Source organism: Chamaea fasciata, unplaced genomic scaffold (assembly GCF_029207755.1).
Source record: "Chamaea fasciata isolate MVZ Bird 193981 ecotype frontalis unplaced genomic scaffold, bChaFas1.0.hap1 SCAF_5, whole genome shotgun sequence".
In the NCBI taxonomy this organism is placed as follows: Eukaryota; Metazoa; Chordata; class Aves; order Passeriformes; family Sylviidae; genus Chamaea; species Chamaea fasciata.
Window position 1 is genome coordinate 61624602 of NW_027094090.1, and position 21221 is coordinate 61645822.

Below are 21221 nucleotides of genomic sequence, written 5' to 3' on the forward strand. Positions count from 1 at the left end.
TTGTGCTGATTTCGTCAAAGCAAACTGTCCACAGCAATGCTTGATAAATGATGCAATTATTTAGCTTGTAAAATCTTTGGATTTCTAGATAATATCTACACTCTGCTTAATCCAAAGAAGTCAGAATAATGAAATAGCTTAGAAAAGTTCACATGAAAGAGCAAGAAAGAGCAGCTGCATGAAAACCTCTCAACTTCCATCAAAGTGTCTTGCAAGTGACAGACTGTATGTAGTAGTTAATTTCTGTGAGATCTAACTTCAATTTTAATCTCCGAGATAATAAATCTAATTCTCACAGTCCACTAATTTATCAGGTTGGACAACGTACAACAAATACTCCGACCCTTATGAAAACAAAGTTCTTTACCAGTTTGGGAGATATTCTCATGTGAGGGACTCGGGCTTCTCCAATGAAAGGAAAATGCTGCGTTGCTGCAGTGGGAAGTGTGGAGCAGGCATCCCGAAGTGTATGGATGCCATCTGCTGGCACTAAAGAATATGAACCCTTCATCCACCTTAAAGATGGATGTGGAGGGTCAGATTTCATTTTCCATACTGGCATGAGCCATTCACGTTATTCCACGTCTAAATTCATGTCAGTAGAAGAATTAAATTGAGATTATATAAGCTCTCCTTTAATGGGTGTCTCTATGCTCCAGCATTAGGTTTGTCTAATATTTTACATCATCAGGGTGCAGTGATTTAGGAATAAAAGGCATCTCTGCTTGCAGTTTTGCTGAATATCATGTTTAGATGTGCTAATCCTCATGTAAGTTTATTAGACCATTGTTTCACATGCAGCGCTGCATGGAAAGGGTTCTGCCAGCAAAGTCAGGTTTAGTCCAAGGTATTTCATCTCTCTGGGTGTGCAACCTTTATTGCAGCAGTGTAAGGCACAACCTTTCCAAATTTGACACAGACCTCCAAACTCACAGGACCTGAAAAATACCAAATATCAAATGGGTTTAGCTTGCCCTTGCATGCCTTCTGCCCCCTGAGGAGTTAAGATTTACAGCAAACTCATTCTCTCCCTCCATAGCATTACTCCAGACTCTGTAAGATGTCAGCATGGATGGAACACTTGACACGAGAACCTTTCCAAAGAGAAAGCTGTGTGACCAGGGGGTGTGATTTAATCTGTATAGAAATGGGACTGATTTGGGTGGTTTTGCCTAGAAATGCTAGAATGAATTTAGAGAGTGTGGTTTTAGTTTATAATCAGAATTATCATATTGTTATTTCATAATCAACAAGCAGTGAGAACATTCCTTTCTACATGTTTGATTTATTGTCTTGGGTCTTTGCATGAAGAAAGGGCACGACCTCCATCATACTCCCCATAATGCACACTGGATATGATACACTATATTTTTTCCAGGGATGATCCATTCTTGTGAGGCTTTCCCCATTCCACAGTTCTTAGAAAGATGTCTTCTCTTTCACTCTAGGCACTTCATGTTGTTAGAGATGACCTGGATCCAAGCTAGCTGAGAAGTTTGTCATTATTTAGTGCCTGAACTCTAAAACAGGGTCAGAGCCAACAGTGTAGCTAATGATGGGAAGTGGTTAATGAGGGGTCAGCAAAGGGATATGACTAACGAAGGGAAAAGGATTGCAGAGCTGCAGCCACTGAGTGCATTGCACGGCAGATAAAAAATTCTGTAAGTCCTTGTAACCCCAAGCCCACAGCCATGTTTTCTCCCTCCCACTCCTCATCCTCCTAGCACAGCAAGAATTTCCAAATCACCCATGGCAGGACCTGGCAAAGCTGCAGCTCCCACTGCTGGAGTTCAGGCTGGCTGCACACACACACACCTCTGACACCCAGCCTCTCCCTGCTCCACTCAGAGCTCAACAGGGTTGTACTGGAAAGTCCCCTAAGCAAGGACAACAATCCCATCAATTCTTTCCCCTCCAAAAAAGGTGTTCTGTGTCTTCTACAGATTGTTAACTGCATTACAGGAGTGAGTCAGTGCTTTAAAATGCAAGTAATTAATTATGCTGCCATCATCATCACTGGTATTATTTTTATTCTCTTCTTAAATAGGAAAAAAATTAAAGGAAGTATAGGGTTTGATTTGAAAAAATAGGAGAAATAAGAAACCTATACTCCACATAGAGAAGAAGGGTTCAAAACCATTGTGCAGAATTTAGATCTAGTTGTGTATGGGATTGTATGTGATGAAGTTCAGAGGCTTGAGTCTGGGGTTTGTGAAATCACATGGTTGCCTTTACTTTTGAATGTTCCTTTCATCCACTCAATATGCCTACTGTTCAGTATGGACTGGTCAGGCAGAGATCAGGCACAGCATCAGAAAGCTCTCATCAAGTATTCACTCCATAGCAGTATCAATAGGATCTTACTTTGTATTTGAAGTAGGTGACTTGTAGTTCAAAATAGACTTGAAGGTACTTCTTGTGAGTGTTCCCACACCTGTTTTACAATTCTCTGTTTCGTATTTGTCTTTTCATTTGCAGGAATAAACACGGTAACAGCAAAAAGAGTCTCTGGTATGCCACTACTGTGATATGCCCAACTTGAGAGCCAGTGGCAAGCTGATGGCTCTCCTGACTAGGAGATGGCAGTGATCAGACCATTTACCGGACCTTAAGATATCACAGAGTAGTTTACTGTTTATGCTGTCACCTCTGAAAGGTACCAAGAGCACCTGAAAGCATTTGCTCATCTATAACCCAATAATTAAATAGCTGTAACAAAGTCTGGAAGTCCCTCCTGATTTTCCAAATGCTTGTGTGTTTCATCTGTGCACTGGGAAGCAGAGCAGGGAGTTGAATGTCTAATTAAACTGGTGGAAGGCATCCACTCAGCTCTGCAGAGACATCTTGGGAAAGAAAAGCAAGGAAAGAGGTGCTCAGAGCCTTCACACGTCTGTGTTTTATCTTTGCTTTGTTTGTAACCTCAAAAACATGGAAGGACTTCTTGCTGTGTAGATCTGCAAATCTGATAATGTTTTATTTCATAACAAAAATGGAAGCACGGTAGAGATAAACCTGAGGAGTGACTTCATGCTAAGCACAGCATGTTATTTTAAATGTCAGCCTCTTGGGGAAGGTTCCCATGCCAACAATTTTCTTTGGAGGTTACGCTATGAAAGTGGGTGAGCACACACCCAACTCGTAACTCACTCAACCTTCCACCTGCATAAAAAAGAGCAAAAAAGCTTACGAAAACACACCAGAAAGAAGAGCAGGCAGCTGGGAAACAGCAAGAAGGACATTTTATTTAAAATTGAGTAAAAACCCAGAATGTCACAAGAGTTGCTGCCCTTCTACGCAGCACACCACACCTAGGAGATTAAACACCAATACTGTCATTTGTACCTATTTATTCAAGGCAGGGATCTGACCTTTCCAGGCTCATTTGTTTCAGCAAACTTTGCTCATGTTACTCATGACTGCTCATATTCATAAGGCTTGCAAGATTAGAACATCAAATAATTGCTGATAATATGAAGACAGTGTGATAGAAAGAACAATAGTGTTTCTTATTAAGTGATTATCTTTCTTTTTTTCTTTAGGGCTCTGAGAAACCACTTCAATTACTTTGATCCTTTTCCTGTCAAAGGTAAATTTTTTAATTGGCCACTGCGCTTCTACAGATACGGAGCTTTTCTGTGATCTCTGCAAATCCCAACAAATACATTGAACCAGGTACTGTAGTTCTACTAAATAATATTATTGTAATTGTTCAGGGTTTGTCAACGTCCACCCAATCATTTTCTCAGTCGTATGGAAGAAATGCCACCCTGCAGGTTGAGCAACAGATCCAGACTGCTTCAGGGGACGGGTGGCTTCAGTCTTGTCCCTTGACCCCAAAATGACACTGCGGCCTGACCTATAAAATGAGGACAATTAAATCTATTCACTTCTGTCAACACTAGTGCAACACATGGCTGAATAGCACTATGTAAATTTAAAATCTTAATTAAACTGAGGCAGAGTGCCAAGTAACCACAATGCACACACACGACTTGAAACCAGCTCGTTAATAGTTCTGCTGCTGGAACCAGCTTCTTAATGGCTCAGTAATGAGCTGACTACAATCTAAAAACCCATGTTTCTTGATAATTTTTTTAAAGTATGTAATTATAATGTGATAATGTCTTGAACTTGTGTGTGCACAGGTAACAAAAAAGATACCTCCAAGCACTTAACGGCCCAAGACTTTAAATCTGGGGTTTTTTTATTCACAGTTTATATTAGTATAACTGTAACAAAAAGGAAGGAGGACATTCTGGCTGTTTTGTTAGTAGCTGGAAGTGTTGTGGTACTTCAGTAGAAAGTTTGATCTCTATTACTGTCTGACCCCTCAGCCAAAAATATTGTGCAACCAACTCACTTCTCCGTGTTTCTTCCCTTGCATGTCCCGGTCACCCAGAACCAGCAGACAGTTTCCTTTCCTATGAGACAAGATGCATCTGCAGGTGAGGCATCACGCTTAAACAAGCACATCTCTTCATATGCAATGAAGACATTATATATGCTTGAGTGGGGTATGCTGCTCTTCCATCCCTGCCTGGTTTTGTCAGCAGTAAATCAGCCAGCAGCCTCACTACCAAAAAATGCTGGATATTAACCTAGCTCACTCCCTCCCTTCCTTCCTTCCAGCACACTACTTACCTAGGTTATCTACTCAGGGAACACATTTTTAAGCCTCATGGTAGATTTATATTTGGAATTTTCAAAAGTACAGTCCTTGCCTACCCCCTCTCCATTACACCACAGGCATGGATCTGCAGTGGGGAGGGGTTTACATCCATGGCATACAAGCTAGGAAATGGCATCCCATAAGGTCCACCTCTGGCCTTGGCTGCCCCCTTCAGAATCTTCAGAAAAGGATGAAATATAACAGCGCATCTCACAAGCTTCCCTGGTGCCTTCCCCATTCAGGCCTGCTGTTGAGCAAGCAGTTCAGCTGGAGTTTGCTGTGAGTCACATGTCTATAGACTGCACCAGACACGTACCCGACACAAACCCCACAGCTCTGCCTTTTCAAAACAGAGACCTACAACAGGAAAATGGAACTGCAAGGCTGAGGAATTCAGGAGACACTCGTCATATTTTAAATTAAGTTCTGCACTGAGAGAGAAAGACTTCATTTAGGGCTCTTTCCTAGGTCTACATCAAATCCAACACAGTAAAACTCTAACTCTGGCTGTAGTTCCCCACAGCTATGGCAGCAGAAGCAACCACAATCCTCACAAAAGAATACAAAATGTATATATTTTGACCTTACTTCAATTATTTTCTGCATCTGTAATCATAGTGCATTCACAGACAAAATGTAAAAACCTATAATCTAAATGAAGGAACCACTCCTCTACAGGGGAAGACAGAATGTTGTATTTTTTCTATTTTAAATTTGTTAAGAAGATAATTACATACTATTTCCAGTGAAAGTGTGTTATTTATTTCCCAGAAAGATTCAATAATACTTCAGTGTTTTTGGAATATACCAACAGTAGACCATTTTTGAGCCTGTTTATAAATGAAATGTTCAATGAATAAAAAATCAAATGAGACCAAAAATTGTCACGATGACAACACCTCTGCAACCAAAACATTTCCCTCAGCTTCAGCGTTGGTTTAGCAAGGTAACAGGCATGCTGCTCATTTGTTTTGTTGTCTGCAGAGATGTCAGCCTGAAGTTATTTCAGTTATTACACCTGTCAGTGAGGCTCCTCTCCCTGTAGCTGTGGCTTTACAAGGAAGTTGCCTCTTTCTGTTGGCTCAGCAAAAGATTTGACTGACCCAAGACCTGTGCTATCCCAAGTCTTCCAATGTTTGAAAGGATGTTAATCTCTGTGATGCCTTTCGTTTTCAGTTACTAGGAGGCAAAACACTCTTCAATGCCTCGTGCTGTAAAGTTTACGGGTGATTACCTCTATTACAGAAAAAATACTCAAGCAGCATCTCTTTCTGCTGCCACGAGAAGCTTCAGGCCTTGCATTTGAAGCAAAGCACCACATGTACAGAAAGCACCATGCACAGCTGGGCCTTAGGGCAAGGGATGAATAGCAGCTGTAAGAAAATATCCTTATCTCAAAGACCAAAAAGATGTCAACAGTCACAGGTATCGTCTATTAGAACCAGGCAGGTAAACACTAAATAGTAAACACTCTCTGCAAACACTGAGCTCAGAGAGTCGCAGCCTCCCAGATGGAACTCAAGATCCCAGAGTAGAACTCCTGTGTGTCTGTGTAGTATAACTTCCAAAGAGCATGACTAATCCATGCATGCTGTGTGTCTCCCATATCCTGACAGAACCCACGGTATGCTTCCTACCAGACACCGCCCTTGGTTTTTCACTTGGATTCTCCCACATGGATGCTTTCACCCAGTCAGATCCAAAACAGAGAATATGGATGTTATTCCTTAAGCAGGTCAGAAATGCCAAATCCCTGTTATCAGCAAAGCCCTCTGAGCCCACGCAGCATTGCTCTGATGGGTCACATTGATGCACAAATGAAGGAGGAAGCAGAGGTGGTATTTAGCCTATATAACTTTTCTGAGCCCGTGAAGCATTCAATAGGGTGGGTATTTAATATTCCTGTGCTGATGAGAGCAGTTCTGTTTCTAAACTCAAAGTACCTGTGACTTTCCCGCTTCCCTTGGCCATCTGGCATTTCCTTGTCCAACAAAGTTGAAAGTCACTGTTCACCCCCAGGGATCCTTAGAGACGTACATGGAAAGGTCCCAAAGAAGGGGGTGAGCATCAGAAAACCTCTCTTTACCCAGCTATCCTCACCGGCGCAGTTACCTATAAAGCCATGCCCTTAAACCATGGTTCCCACAAATTTATTCTCTACGGGCGCCACGTGAGAAGCTCAGCTCACTTAAATAGCAGCTGGGATAAAGGATGCAATGTAAATATTGCTTAACATAAATCTAGATCCTTAGGATTAGTGTCGTGGCTCCACAAGACGCCGCTGGCCCCGGACTGGGCGCAGCTCCCCGTCGGACTGTGCTGCTCTGTGCTGCAGGGAGCTCCTGCAGCCTCCCCGCTGTGCCAACAGCACGGGCAGGGTCATCTCATCACCAGGACCTCTGGGCCGAGACGTTCCCAGCCCAAATGAGCGCCACAAGCCAATCTCCGGCACCCCGAACCATCTACAGCACCGCCGGCACCCCTTCCCTCCTCTCCTCAGCCCTGCCCCTACCCGGCATCTTCCTCCACCTCGGTGCCCGGCCCCGGGGGAAGAAGGCTCCCCCGGGGCCATGGGGCCGCCCGGGGCTCCGGCCGGCCCGCGCAGGCCCTCGGGGGGCGCGGCTGCTCTGAGGGAGCGGGCAGGGGCGGCGGCGCAGGAGGCTCGGGCCGCTCGGGGGGCGGGGGCCGGCGGTCCCGGCGCCCCCGGGGCGGGCAGGGGGCGGGAGCGGCGGCGCCCCCCGGCCGCCGAGGGGCCGCGCCGGGCGCTGGGGCGGGGTCTGCGGGCGCCGGCAGGGCGGGCGGCGGCGGGCGCCACGTCGGCAGCGGGGACGGGCGGAGGAGTAAAGTCTGAGCGGAGCCCGGGCGGGCCGAGTGAGCCGTGAGCGCTGTGCGGTGAGCGGGGGATCGAGGGAGGGATGAGAGGCCGCTGCCCCCCGGCCCCGCCGCCGGCCGGGCAGCCTCTGAGCGCCCTCCCTGCCTCCCCGCGGAGGAAGGGGAACTCGGCGGGGAGGAGGCGGGAGGGCACCCGGCGGAGCCGCCGGCGGGAGAGGCGGGTCAGGGATGCGGAGCCGCCGCCACCTGCCCCCGGCGCGGGCACAGCCCGGCCGCCTTTGTGCTTCCTGCCGCGGCTCGGCGGGGCGGGAGGGCCGGGCCGGGCCGGGCGGAGCGGCTCCGCCGCGGCCTTGGCTGCCACGTCAGTGCCGCCGCCCCGCGCCGGGATGCCGGCGGGGTAGGTGCCACGGGAGGACGCGGCGGGGACTGCGGGGCTTCGGCCGCCCGAGAGTAAGGGAGGGGCGGCTCCCGGGCCGCGGGACCCGGGGCAGGGGAGCCGCTGTGCCCTGCCCTGCCGTACCGCCGCTGGGCGCCCCTGGAGGAGCGGCCCCCAACCTGGGAGAGAGCCGTGCTCGCCTCGGCCTGGCTCCTGGATGGGCTTGTTTGTTCTCCCTCGTGAATTTCTCCGACCCAGGAGAAGCTTTGTTTCGGGTTTTCTTCTTTTTAAACTTTGCAATGTTCGGATGTTTGCTGTAGTGACATTCTCTTTGTTTCATCTGCGTCTCTCGAGTCCAGCTTGATGGAGAGGTTTTTTGTGAACTGTTTGGGGCCAGCTTAGCTTTCCACATTCATCTAGGCGTTTATGGCGTGTGGCTTGGAAATCAAGGCAAGTTATTTTAGCTGTATTCCTGGTTCTGGTCATTGTAGAGGACTGTGTCACCTCAGAGACGGGCTCTGTGGATGCGATTAAATGCTTCCTTCTGCTCTTTTAATTGGGGTGAAAATGAGAACTCCGAATCAGGATGATCCTCCAGAAGGCAGGTAAATACCAAGTGCATGTAGCTTGTTTCAGTGTGTCCACTCGTGTTGTTTCAGTCAGGATGCCCCTGTATAACTGGAGGGGTACGTACAAGTTAGCTTAATTTAGCGTGTAAGTACTGGTTTGTATGCCCATCAGTTTTAAGACTGCTCAGTAAATATTATCCAGCATATCGCGTAAAACTTTCTGTTAAACTGTGGTTAAATAGTCAGAAAAGTTAGTGTTGCCTTCTCAGTGTAGCAATGGACAGCGCTGCAAGAGTGCAAACTGAAGAGTGGTCCTTGTCCAGCAAGTGACCATCTCTAAATGTCAGGTAGGAGCCAACAAACGTGGTTGGGTGCTAGGGAAAGACTATTTTATTAGCAGAGGTGGCAAGGGAAGTTCAGGAGCTGCTGTATTGCTGGCTGTTAGCCACAGTCAGGTTTTGTCTTTGAGGGTCTTCTGGAAAAGGTCTGCGGCTGCTCTGGAGCTCAGGTGTTGGGCAAGTGTTAAAAAGAAATGGGGAAGCCTCTTTTGAAAACTGAGCTAAGAGGAGGCAGAGGATGACAAAACTGGTAAAATGGAGTTTTCATGGTCTTTCTGAAGCTATGCTGTGGACCTTACTGGAATTTACCGTGTACTTCTTAGGAACCAGTTTTGGAGAACTAGAAAAGGGGAATTCTGGTTCATGCCACCTTTGATTTTATATCTTGTAAATCATTGCATCAGAGAAAATTTGATTGCCAACATCAGGTGTTCCATAGAGCCTCTTCTGGACCCCGATCTGTATTTTAGTTGGCATTGATGGAGAAATGGTGGATTCTCCATCCATGGTAGATGTGATACAGTAGTGTCCTGGGCAGACTTAAGGTTTTTTTTCAGGAGGTATTGTACCTGTTTTTTGCTTTTAATTGTGGTGTGTGTTTGGTTTTTAATACAGATATATTACATTAACCTTCCCAGCTGTGTTCAGTACCCCACATACTGTGATCCTTTACATACATTGCTTATGGCAACTTCTGGTGGAAGTTGTAGCCCATCCTGCTGTAGGCTTGGAAGTAAATCGTGGTTCACACCTGGAAACTTCTGATCAACTTCTTGTGGTCTTTACTTGAAAATGCAGTCTTTTTTTCACAGCATGCTTGCCTCCAAGCCAGTCTTGCTTTGTATATAAATCCGAATTTTGAAACTTGGGTTTTATACTGAAGGCTTGTTGAAACACTAGCTATGCTCTTGGTTTTAGCTACATGCTTTGTACATGCCTGGATTTGTTTTTGTACTTTAGTGCTGTTAGCACTGATTCTTCTTGCAGAAGCTCAGTCAGCTCTCTCCTTTGCAGCAGCAAACTGAAACACATGTTCCCATGTTGGCTGTGTTCTGAGAGTTGTGTCTGAGAGAACTAAGAGCACTGAGCACAATTGCCTGTGACACCTTACAAGCCCTAATCTAAGGAGTAAGGCAGCAAAGCGGATAGTGAGCGGTTGCTTGTGCAGCTTGGAGCAATACCCTGGAAAGCAGCCATAGGTGGGATTACCTTTTTTGGCTTCACGCTTATTTCCTGGTTTAATTTGGAGAGTAGAGAGCTGTTGCTCTTCCAAAAAATTACTTCCTAAACTATCATACCTAAAAATATTTTTTTCCGTGTTTGTGAAATACATCAGGTTCATTCAGAAATCTGCTGCAGCTGCTGAAAGAGGGGAAGAAGAGCTGTGCATGTGGCAAGAGCTGTTTGTTTTCCATCAGCTCTGTAGCCAGGCTTTCCACCTGCATAGCTGGTAGCCAGAAGGAAGATAACTTCTTTTGTGGTGCAATGAGACAGGGCGATGGGTTTGTTTGCAGCTCTGTCAGGTGAAAGTTCCAGCACTGGCTGCTGCAGCTGCCTGGATCAGCATTAAGCTGCTAGCTGAAATTGGCCCTGTCCTTGGGTCATTTCATTGCTGCCCACAAATATCTGAGTAGAGGCATTGAAACAAGGCAGTTTTCACTGGCTGCTGCTGGGGCCAGGTTTACTGTGCTGAGACAGAAGGGCTTTTTATCTGTAAAGTCAGAAAGACACCAAGAACATCTGCTGAAACTTGGGAAGTTGCACACGTCTGTGATGGTTAGAACCCACTTCTCAGTGGAAGGCTAAAACTTTACGCAAATTACTGTCCAAGAACTTCAGGCTCATTAAGGAGCATTTGTGTCTTAACGTGGATTATTGTGCTTCATAGCAATCCTCATGGCAGCACCTGGAGCAAGTAAAATTATCTTCGTGGCCCAGAAGAAACTGGTGTTTTGGTGACATAAATCTATTAAAGTTTGTCATCTTAAGGCCATACCAACTGTGCTTCTTGCATGCTGTGGGGATTTGCATTCCTGATTCCCACTGTACAGCCCTGGCAAGTATGTGACAGTCAGTGTTCCCTAAGATGTCATTAATCTTCTGCCTTTCTCATAGGTGTATGCAGAATATTTTTGTGGAAACAACTAACTAGAAATCTTCACAAAGGAATATATTTGGTGAGTAAGTTTTATTTCAATCAGCTTTGATGTGAATGTACGTGGTAGCTGTGCCATTACTTCTAGAGCTTCTTGGCATTTTCATTCAGTCAAGGTCTTACTACACTGTTAATGTTACAAATAGCTCTTGAATTAAAAACACTCTTCTAAACGATTTCCTTTTTTTTTTTACAACAGTGTAAAACATTTAAACTTTCTATGTATTTCATATTCTGACAATATGGAAGTGTGTTTTCTTTCAAAGCAGCTGAGTGACTTCCATCCTTTTTTAAGTTTTTTTTGTACAAAGGCAACAATTTATTTTAATGTATTGTTAAGAAAGATGAGAAGTTGTCCCTTATCTCTTGAATGAATAGCATCTTCATAAGCATAAGGGAAAAAAACCCAAGAAGTAGTTTATATTTATCCCTGTTTGAAATTTCTTTTAAGATCTGGGTTTGCTTCGACTTCTTGACATGAGAAAAACAGAAGAAGGAAACTGGAGTTTGCCAGATAGATTTCTGCTTTATTAATATCCCTAGGAGTTTTGCTGGGGCTCATGGAGATCCTGCCTCATTCTATGTCATCATTTAATGAAGATGTTAAATGAAGCTGGAGGCTTTCCTGCAGTGGCACAAGTGAATTTGGCATCACAGGCCGAAAACGCAAAAGAAAGATATCTTTGCTTGCTTTCTTCTTCTCTTTTTCTTTGGCCAGTCTTAGTGTACTTTGAAGAAGATTCTGAAAACGTATGAGAAGAGTCACAAAGTTCAGCTTTCTGATAAATATTTGCCTTGTTGTGTATGCCTGCAGTACTGGTAATCATTGTGACTAATGATTCAGTGCATAGTGGGGACTTTGAATCTGCAGTTTCCAAAGTTCCTTAACCTGTAGCACATCTGAATGACTTCACTGCACAAAAGTCTTAAACTTGCATCTCCGGGTCACTGCCTTCAGTTTCAGCTGAGTTGTAATCTCTGTTGGGTCTCATGAACTTTGCTTTCTCTTCTTCGTGGGGGCACATCTTCAGGGGAAAGCTTGAACAGGATCCTCCCTTAGGATACACTGCAGTCTGGTGACTGGGGGACTCTGGTGCAAAGCAGGACAAACAAGCCTAGATCTTAACAGACAAAGGAGGCATTGAGTGCTTTTACCTCCGTGGTATTATGTAAAATGTAGTAAGTGGTTTCTTTTGCTATCTTTTTTTCAAGAAAAAAGTCATATTCCTTCTCTCTTACTCTGAAGAGTGCATGCCATAATCTGCTACCAAGCAGTTATTCGAGGCCTTTGACCTCCAGTCAATAGAAATACTCATCTTAAATCTCTGGAAGGGAGCCAGGTTTAAAACATGCTCCTGTGCATATCCTGTTCACCAGATATGCTGCACCCTGTTTAGTACACAGGATTTTTGCATTGCTTTTCAGAGTCTTTCAAGTCTCCTCTGACATGTTAAATTGGATAAAAAGATGCATACCACAAACTGTAATGTAGATATTTGAAAATTTTCTGTAGAAGTCCTTTGTTGGATCTTGATTCTGGAATCCCCTGGAGAGCTTCTGCAGAAAAACAGAAGGACCTGAATTATGCTTTGTGTGCCAAATTGTGTTTCGGGTCAGGCTGTTAGCCTTTTCTGACAGTGCCGTGAGTCTGCTTTCACTTGCACTGATATCATAGAACCATGAGTTAAACCTAATACAGGCTGGTTGGGCACATCTCTTGCAGCATCATAGAATCACCAAGGTTGGAAGAGATTTTCAAGGTCATCCAGTCCAGCCACGCATGTAGCATCCCTGGAGTGCTTTCAGCACCTGTAGAACCACCCATCAAACAGTAGTTTTCAGCTTTCTGATCTGCAAACCCCTGAAGGCTCCCTTCTGTGTAGAACAAATTCAGTCCTACCAACAGAGACTTACTTGCCTTGGCTGCTGTTCTCAGGTGTGTATAGTTCTCCATTGACTTCTGGGGCCTGGTAGCAGCAGGCTGCCAGTGCCTGAATAAAAACCACTGGGGTCTGTCTAGTTGCAAGGGAATTAAGTATTTCTGTTGCAATTGTGTTAAACCAGTGCACGTGAATTATATATATTGTGTAATACTCGTATTTAACTTCTAAGGAAAACGTTGGGATCAACAATTATGTGACCTTGAGGTTCTAGGAAAGGTAATGGGAAGGACTGCCTAATCTGAACCACTTTTTGTATATAGTGCTGTGATTCTATATGAGCTGCTATTTTTTTTTCTAATATGCTTTTTAACTAGACTAGAAACTCTGCTGTGAAATTCCCCTGCTATGCTTTTCAAGTGGAAACAGAGCGGCAGGCACTGATCTCTTCTCTCTGGTGGCCAGTGACAGGACCCAAGGGAATGCCGTAAAGGCTGTGTCAGAGAAAGTTTAGGGTGGACAGTAGGAAAAGGCTCCCCCAGAGTGTGGTTGGGCACTGGAACAGGCTCCCCAGGGAAGTGGTCACAGCACCAAGCCTGACAGAGCTAAAGAGGCATTTTGACAATGCTCTCAGGTACATGGTGTAATTCTTGGGGCTGTCCTGTGCAGGGCCAGGAGTTGGACTTTGATGATCATTGTGCTTTCTGTTATCTTGGAATATCATATGATACTTTCCTATTTCTTAGCTAGTATGTTTGGATTTCTGGTTTTTGAGTGGCACTTGTTCAGCACTTCCATCAAATTGGCCATCCTGGTAGTAGGTATTTTTGCTTTCCTGTTCAGCTTCTTGTGTAAAGGTACCTGTGTTTTCTGAGCCCTGAACTGATACCCTTAGTGCTGATTGGGAGGACTCTATTATTCAGTTTAGGCTTGCTTCTCATCCAAAGATCCGTGATTTAGTATGTGGGTGCCAGTTTTAATCATGATGTTTTAACTTCATAATCATACTGTGAGGGTTTTAGCTCTTGTTTTCCAGATGAGTCTTCCCACCTGCTTCTGCCTCTGCATTCCTTCTTCAGATCCCAGCCACTGCTTTCTCACCCAGAGCACATACAGAGAGATCTGGGCATGGCAAGGGAAGCAGGAGTTATTTTTCTGGTGCTTGTTGACCCCCGGAAGAAATTAAATGATTTAAAGACTTGTGCAGAGGGAAGGGAACTAAGAGGTCACTGGCAAAAAGAGAGAAGGATGCTGACTGGTGTAATGCGACTCATTTTTCCTTTTTCTGACCTTGGTGCTTGCTGAGGAGGGAAAGCAAGATTAGCAGGACTCGGGGGAGGAGACAGGACTTAATATCAAGGCATGCTTTGGTGGGGGAGGAAAGCAGGAAGAAAACCTGGACTGGTTATAATTTTCTTCCCCTCTAGATGAAAAATTCTGTAAGTAGAGCTGCTGATTGAGCTTTCTCCTGTGCTTCCCCTGTCAGGGACTGCTGTTCTAGAACTGCCCTAGGAAACAGCTTTTGAGGTAAAGAAATCTCCCCTGATATGTTTCCCTTGGAAAGTTTGTGTAGGGTTAAAACAGTCTAGTTCTGCTGCTATCACCACACCATTTATGCAGTTCTGTGACAAGATAAGTCGTGTGTTTCTGTTGTTGTTCTTCCATCTTGTTTTCATGGCATTTGTTCAAATTATGCTGCAAGGACTTTGCATTTTTAAATAGCTTTCCAGGTACCAGCAGATCTCACAGGCATGCTGCTGTTGTTTCTCTACTGGCAACCACCTCTATGATCACTAGGCTTTTCTTTTTCAGTACTTAAACATAAGCTGCTGCATGGCAGTAGCTGTTTTGTTTTCCTACTTGTCCTCCTGATTGCTTTTTTAGGTTTGAGATGCACTTGGTGTAGTGTGGCAGCTCTCACCAAGCCTGCTGATGTGATGGAGAGCTCCTTTTTTGAGTCTGGTTGAAGAATGCAAGAGCACAGTCTAGTAATAAAAATAGGAACAATTTGACGGGGCCTGCTAGCTTGTCTAATAATGAAAAAGAAGTTCTCTTTGTGGAACTTAATCTACTTACTTGAATTTTGGATTAATGGATTACATTTGTGCTTTGCCAGAAAAGATGTATAGCACACATGAATTTCTTTTTTTTAGGCAATAATGAATCAAATGGACAGAAATCAACAGGAAGTCCCATCATACGTTCATGATGAGCCACCAGAAGGTATGTATAAGTTTTCATGATATGAAGTGAATTCATCAGAAGTTCAATTCTGTCTTTAAAAAACGCATCTACAAGCTTTACTAGAAGACTCTAACTTTCTTTTACATAACAGTAAACAAACCAGCCCTGGGATGAGATGGGCCTGAGTTATTGTTCACTTCTGCATTATCATGATTACAAAAAAGCCACTGAATATAACTGAGTAAACAACTGTACCTATAAATTATAGAGAAGATGGGCAGTTACTAAAGGACTTAATTTGCAGATTAGTTTCCAGAGATATGAACTGGTCTAATGGGCATGTATTTCTGCTGTTCATTATGTGAGATGGAAAGATCCCTGCTTCATTTTTGGACACGTTGCTGTGTTAATAGTGCATGTGACTTTTACGCAAGATGTGTTAAAAAAATATATAAAACTTCATTACTGCTTTTGGAGACTGTTTTCCATCATACAAATAGCAGTGGTCCCAACTGTTCACAATCTCATGGTTTCATAAAAACAAGCACGCACTTGACTTTGTTAATGCAGTGACATCATGGTCTCCTGAACATTAAGTTGGTTATTAGATCTGCAGAGGAAATGCAGTTGCAAATGAGCAGAATTTCTTCCAAGCTGTGGACTGGCAGGATTGAGCAGACTCTTGTTTGCATAATGTGACTGGAAACATACTAGATGAAAAGCCATTCTTGGCATATAGGTTGTCTGTGTTCTGTCTTCTCTTGCTTTAAAACCAAATGTGTTGGATGTGGAGGTCAGTGAGTCATGATTTCCTCTCAATTCATTGCTCTTCAGTTTATAATGGCCCTTTAAAGTTCTGTTTGTTGGTCTGAGTTTTTTTTACCTCAGCTTTTATATGTTGTATAACTGAACAATTTACTTCATTTGAACAGCAGTATTATCCACTAACTGTAGCAGAAAGGATTGGAGTAGCTCACTCTGTTCTTAACAACTATTAGGCAAGAAACACAAGGAGAAGATAAGAGGAAAGGGAAAAATAGATTTTCCTGGCACAGTAATTCTTCAGCTCTATTATACTTGTTGTAGTAGCATGGTGAGGACAAAAAGCTCTTGCTGTTTTAGTGTTAAGATCCCAGAAGCATTTCTAATAGCAAACGCCTGATTGGAAGCTACACCCTAATGTGCTATCTTCAAGTCTGATTTTTAAGGCTGGGTTTTGCTTGCTTAGTTGTTAGAGGTTTTTTTGCCTTAAAGATTTAATGGTGTTTTATATGTTAAACATCATGTATAGAAAGTGAACAGTGGTCTGAGAACTAGAACTGATTCTTTACTGAGTAAGGCAGTGAAACAAGTGGACATTCTTTATCTTCCTAGAATATTCACCAGGTTTTCCAGGTTCAGAGCATCCCAGCAGACTTTGATCATCACTGGTTATTCCAAAGTTCTATTTAAAATCTGTGAGCAGCTAAGACTTCTTTTCTTCTGCACATTGTTTTCTTTCAGTATGACAATAACTAGTTTGAAAATGAAGTCTAAAGAGATGGAGAAAGTTGGTGTAGTTAGAGGGAGTAGAATGAAGCACAGCTCATCTTAATATAAACTCCACCCTTGAAGAGGCTTTTTCCTTTTGGTTCTGGCTCATGTGCACTTTTCAAGCCTTACAAGTTTATTTAAAATATTGGAAGACTCCTTGAAAAGCAATTTTGAATGTTGTGTGAGGCCTTAAGCATGATACTTACACTGTCATAGAAAGATGGCCAAATGTGGATGGAAGGACACCAGTCAATGCTGGCAAGATCATCTCTCTGAACAGGCTGCCAAAATACTCCTTAGAGGAAAGGCTCAATTCCAAAACCAGTTTACAAATTTTCCTAAAGATAGAAATAGTTGTAGTTTGTTCAAATCACACGCAACAAGCTTGGTGCCCAAAGGCTTTAAAGAATGTGGGGGCAAAGCTTTTGTGCTCCTTCTTTTTATGAGTAGTGTTATTCTAATGCTGTATTTTCTGCCTTGCAAGTGGTGCCAACCTTTGCAACCTAAGTTCATTCAAACTCTTGTTCATTCTTGGATTCCTTTCAGCAGAAGCTGGCTGCAAGATAGCTGGGTCGAGCCAACTCCTGGACAGGGAACTTGTGTCATTTTCTCAGTGCTCCATAAGTCACAGAATATTCTGAGCTGCAACGCACCCACAAGGATCATTGAGCCCAGCTCTTAAGTGGAGGGCCCATGTGGGGATCAGCCCACAACCTTGGTGTTATCAGCACCATGCCTGAGTGGCTGAGCCAATCTCCTTAGGTTTAGGCTCTTCAGAAACATACTCTTTAGAAAAAAGGAGAGCAGGAATGTGTGTCCTAGAACAGAAATCAGCTGGCAATAAAACTTTGCAGCCCTGGGTGTTTGCTAGACCTCGTGGACAATGCAGACAGGATGGAAATGGAATGTGCCAGCCATTACCAGCAGTTATTCATACACCATCACATTCTGTATTTACACCTGTGAAATAGCGTAGATGTCAAAGGACTGGCTACTTGAAGTAAGGTAAAGAAAAACACAGCAAGATTACATGTAAATGTAAAAATTACATTTGTTTGTTTCTTTTCTTATTTTTAAAGTTAGTTATGATGGATCATTTCTTGCTTACATCAGTTCTGATTCAGTGAAATCAGCTCTTAAAATTCAGTAGGATGAAACTTTACTCCTATTTCACCCTGATGATAGGGAACTGGTTAAGTGGAAATGAAACAGTTTCTGACCAAATTTGTTACAAGTTCTATTAGTCTCCTCACAAGAATTCTCTAGTGAATAATCCCTGGAGGTTGGATTTTATAGCAGACACTGCATACTTCCTTCTGAGCGTGAGGCTTTAAAGGCTTTCTGTATGTAAATAAAAATTCTGATATCTGTGTGTTTGTGTTGGAAATGCATTTTTGCTGGACGTGTCCATGTTGAAAGCTGCTGGCCTAGAATGAACCAGCAAGGGTATTACATGTCTTTTAGTAAAAGGCTGTCATTTATGTTTGCAGTTTCCATTACCCTTTCTATTATCTATATCAATTTCTTAAATAGGAGACTGCTGTAAGCTGGAAGGACTTCCAGTATTTTCAACTCCTTTGGACTTCACTATTCTGTATCCTTGTTTTCTTCTTTTGTCAACTTTGTAGGAAGTTCTCTCATTTAGGTAGCATCTTTTGCTTGAATTATTCCAGGCATGCACATAGGAACTCTGACCTTTACAGTTTTTGAATGAATTCTGAGTCCTGGGTCAATCTTGGCATTATCACAAACACATTGGCAGTGCATGGAAAGTTGCTCACCCTAGTTTTCATCTACAGTTGCTCATCCTAGTTTTCATCTTGTAGTAGATGAGTGCTGGGACATGACTCTTGGAATCTGTGCTCTGGATGCAAGTTGTGGGCAGCGAGGGCACTGGGGACAGACCTGTTCTGCTGGTTCTCCTAAGGCATGTTGCAGTGAAAAGTCAGTGTGTTGGCAGGGCTGGACAGAGGTCTCCCATGCATCTAAAGCTGTTTTTTCTGTCCTGCTGCCGCCTAAAGTAGTTGTCCTCCTCCAAGCACGTTATTTCTGCTCCTGACTCCCTCACCTCTTTATGTCATGACTGTTTATTCCCTAGCTCTGCCCACTGTGGTTCCACTTGCTCTTTGCTTGATTTCCCTATTGTTTGTTATTTGCAACTATGTGTTGTATGAGCATCCAAAAAAAGCAGCCTGCAAGGTAAGTACAGACTGTGTGGAATGGTTGTTAGGCTAGAAAAGGAAGCACTTTTGAGTAACACTTTTTTGAACATGCTTAAATCCTGGTGCTGAGATTGATTTGCTTGTTGTTTCTTCCCTTAGGGTCACTCAAAGACCACCCGCAGCAGCAGGCTGGCATGCTCTCTCGTGTGACTGGTGGCCTCTTCAGTGTCACAAAGGGAGCTGTTGGTGCCACAATTGGGGGTGTTGCTTGGATTGGAGGGAAGAGCTTGGAAATTACCAAAACAGCGGTCACATCTGTGCCTTCCGTGGGAGTGGGTCTAGTCAAAGGAAGTGTTTCTGCTGTAGCTGGAGGTGTTACAGCTGTAGGATCTGCTGTTGCAAGTAAAGTGCCTTTAACAGGAAAGAAAAAGGACAAGTCTGACTAAAACCAAAACTGGGACATACTCGATTCTCCAGAATATTGCATCAGTGGCATTAAAATCTGCTAAGACTGGGACCATGAGAAGCCATGTGTCTTAGACACTTTATCTTCTAACGAGTTGTGCAAGAAACTCGATTTCATCTGAAAAGGACAGAAGAAGCTTGGCTAGCACAGCGTATGAGGACTTATTAGAGCCTAGATTGAAGCTTTGTATCTGGTGAAATGTTACACTTGATAACCATAGAAGTGAGTGTATCTGAAGGAATAATACATATTTGAATAGTCACTTACTGTACACCTTCTGCAGTTTTGGACTAAAATGTGACTGTAGAAATTCGATAGTCTCTGTAACACCATCGATACGACGAGATGCCAATTACTGTTCTCAGTGGTTTCCACATCCTCCTGCTAAGGATCCTTCAGCTGTGTAAAAGCACTCTTGGACGTACCCAGTCTTGGTTATGAACCTGTATTTGCAGGCAGCCTGTAAACTATCCCTGACTGCATTTGACCAGTGAAGACTGGAGCGAAGAGAATGGAGGTGTGCAGAAATTGGAAATGAGAATGGAGATAGAAGTGAAAAAGCTTAACAACATGGTAGAAAGGATCATAAAGGGTAAACTAACTTAATGCCTTATTAGAAGAAAATTGCTTTTTACCAGGTGAAGCTGTGTAAAGAACTCTCCTGTTGTTTCAGTGCAGTTTACAGAATGAGCTTTAGGCTCTTTTTAAATCCTGATATCTGAAACTTCGTCAATTTTTACTGAAAATATGATTGCTTCATCTCAGGTGTATTTAATAATACGCATCTATCTCCTGCAGGTGAGAACTTGCTTCTAATAAACTTCTTATAGACACCAGAAAAAATCACAGTCTGTGGAAACTGGGCTGATGTTAGTGGTCATTTAGCACAGCTATCTAATTGCTAGGAATTCTTGTGTAGCTGGAAACCACTGAAGAACTAGAAAAGCTGTTCTCTCAACTCCGTGATGCACCAGTTTAGCTTTTTGTGCTGTTTAAGCAAGCCCAAGGAAATTTTCACTACATTTCTTGTATTTTTACTTTGATTTTTCAGTAAAATGCAATACTTTTATTTAAAACAAACCAAAAATGGTAGATGAGGCCTTAAAAAAAACCCAAACATGATTCAAGTAGTTTGTATACTGACAGATTCCAGACACCTCAAATGGGAACATCTGTACATGCTCTGCAGCGTGTGAGGCAAAATGCACTTGTAATGGCACAGCATGAGGTTGCCTTAAAATATAAACCATTTCTGATCTTTTATTTGTGTACTGATTTTGCAAATAAGTAACCTCTTTGGAAGCCCATGGAAGGCATCTATTTGTGCTGTTTGCAGTATTTTCTAAAAACCGTATCACTTGTCAAACTTAGTCCTCTGTTCATGGGTGTTGAAAGTTACACCATGTCTCAATTATGGTACTGTAGTCACCCAATCTTTCTGAGCCATTTGTACTTCAATTGCACTCTGTAACAACTTTATTTTATATCAGAATTGTATATGTTGGAAGTGTCATACTTGTAAGCTTGGAAACTTGGGGTGGTGGGGAGAGCAAAAACCCAGGAAATGGCATCTGCTCCTTGTTAGATGCACCAGCTGCTTGGTTCTGATCTGCTGCAAGGGTGTAATGAGGTAAGTTGATGCAACAAATGGAAGACTTTAAATGCTTTTTGGGTTGGTTTTTTTTTTCGTCAAAAGCAAACTGCATAGAATATGGTATGGTTTGGAGGTATCAGTTAGTTCTAGAAATGAGCTAGCCTGGATATCAGAGGCGATCTAGCTGCAGCATATGATTTAGTATGGTCTGCTCCCCTGCGATTTCCATTATAGCCATATCCCCCAAGTGCTGCCACAGAACTCTTTTAAGAGTCACCTGTTTGGAGCACAGTGGTAATTTGTGACGCTCAACCAAACCCTTCCCAACAGGTTTTCTGAAAATGGGAATGCTGAACTGGTCGTGCCCTTTCGTTTATTTTATTCTTTAAACTATGAAACTTGCAGCAAAACAGGCGTGGTCTGAGAGATGCAATGTTAGGTATGTAAAGAGTTGCCAACACTT

General features: G+C 43.3%; 1 protein-coding gene and 1 long non-coding RNA gene across 8 annotated transcripts; one reads left to right on the forward strand and one right to left on the reverse strand.

Annotated features, from left to right (window-relative positions):
• Positions 1-3647: 3647 nt before the first annotated feature.
• Positions 3648-7330, reverse strand: LOC136290278 (uncharacterized). Its single transcript, XR_010721073.1, has 3 exons — positions 7182-7330; positions 4361-4421; positions 3648-3856 (listed from the first exon to the last, which is right to left on the reverse strand). It is a non-coding gene; the product is annotated as an uncharacterized lncRNA (long non-coding RNA).
• Positions 7331-7466: 136 nt separating this feature from the next.
• TMEM263 (transmembrane protein 263) lies at positions 7467-20425 on the forward strand. Of its 7 annotated transcripts, XM_066183991.1 has the most exons (5): positions 7467-7561; positions 10900-10961; positions 12663-12875; positions 14973-15042; positions 18858-20425. In XM_066183991.1, the coding sequence occupies exons 4-5, from the start codon at positions 14979-14981 to the stop codon at positions 19142-19144; spliced, it is 351 nt and encodes a 116-aa protein (XP_066040088.1). In that variant the 5' UTR covers positions 7467-7561; positions 10900-10961; positions 12663-12875; positions 14973-14978; the 3' UTR covers positions 19145-20425. The 7 variants fall into 7 exon arrangements, with proteins under 7 accessions (XP_066040088.1, XP_066040083.1, XP_066040081.1 ...); XM_066183986.1 differs by lacking the exon at positions 12663-12875; XM_066183984.1 differs by lacking the exons at positions 7467-7561; positions 12663-12875 and adding an exon at positions 7823-7898.
• The last annotated feature ends 796 nt before the right edge of the window (positions 20426-21221 follow it).

Bases quoted from the DNA above. Each gene is read 5' to 3' on its own strand.
- TMEM263 (XM_066183985.1), top strand. The intron at 10,962-14,972 runs GTGAGTAAGTTT...TCTTTTTTTTAG, and splicing joins TTCACAAAGGAATATATTTG to GCAATAATGAATCAAATGGA. The intron at 15,043-18,857 runs GTATGTATAAGT...TTCTTCCCTTAG, and splicing joins TCATGATGAGCCACCAGAAG to GGTCACTCAAAGACCACCCG.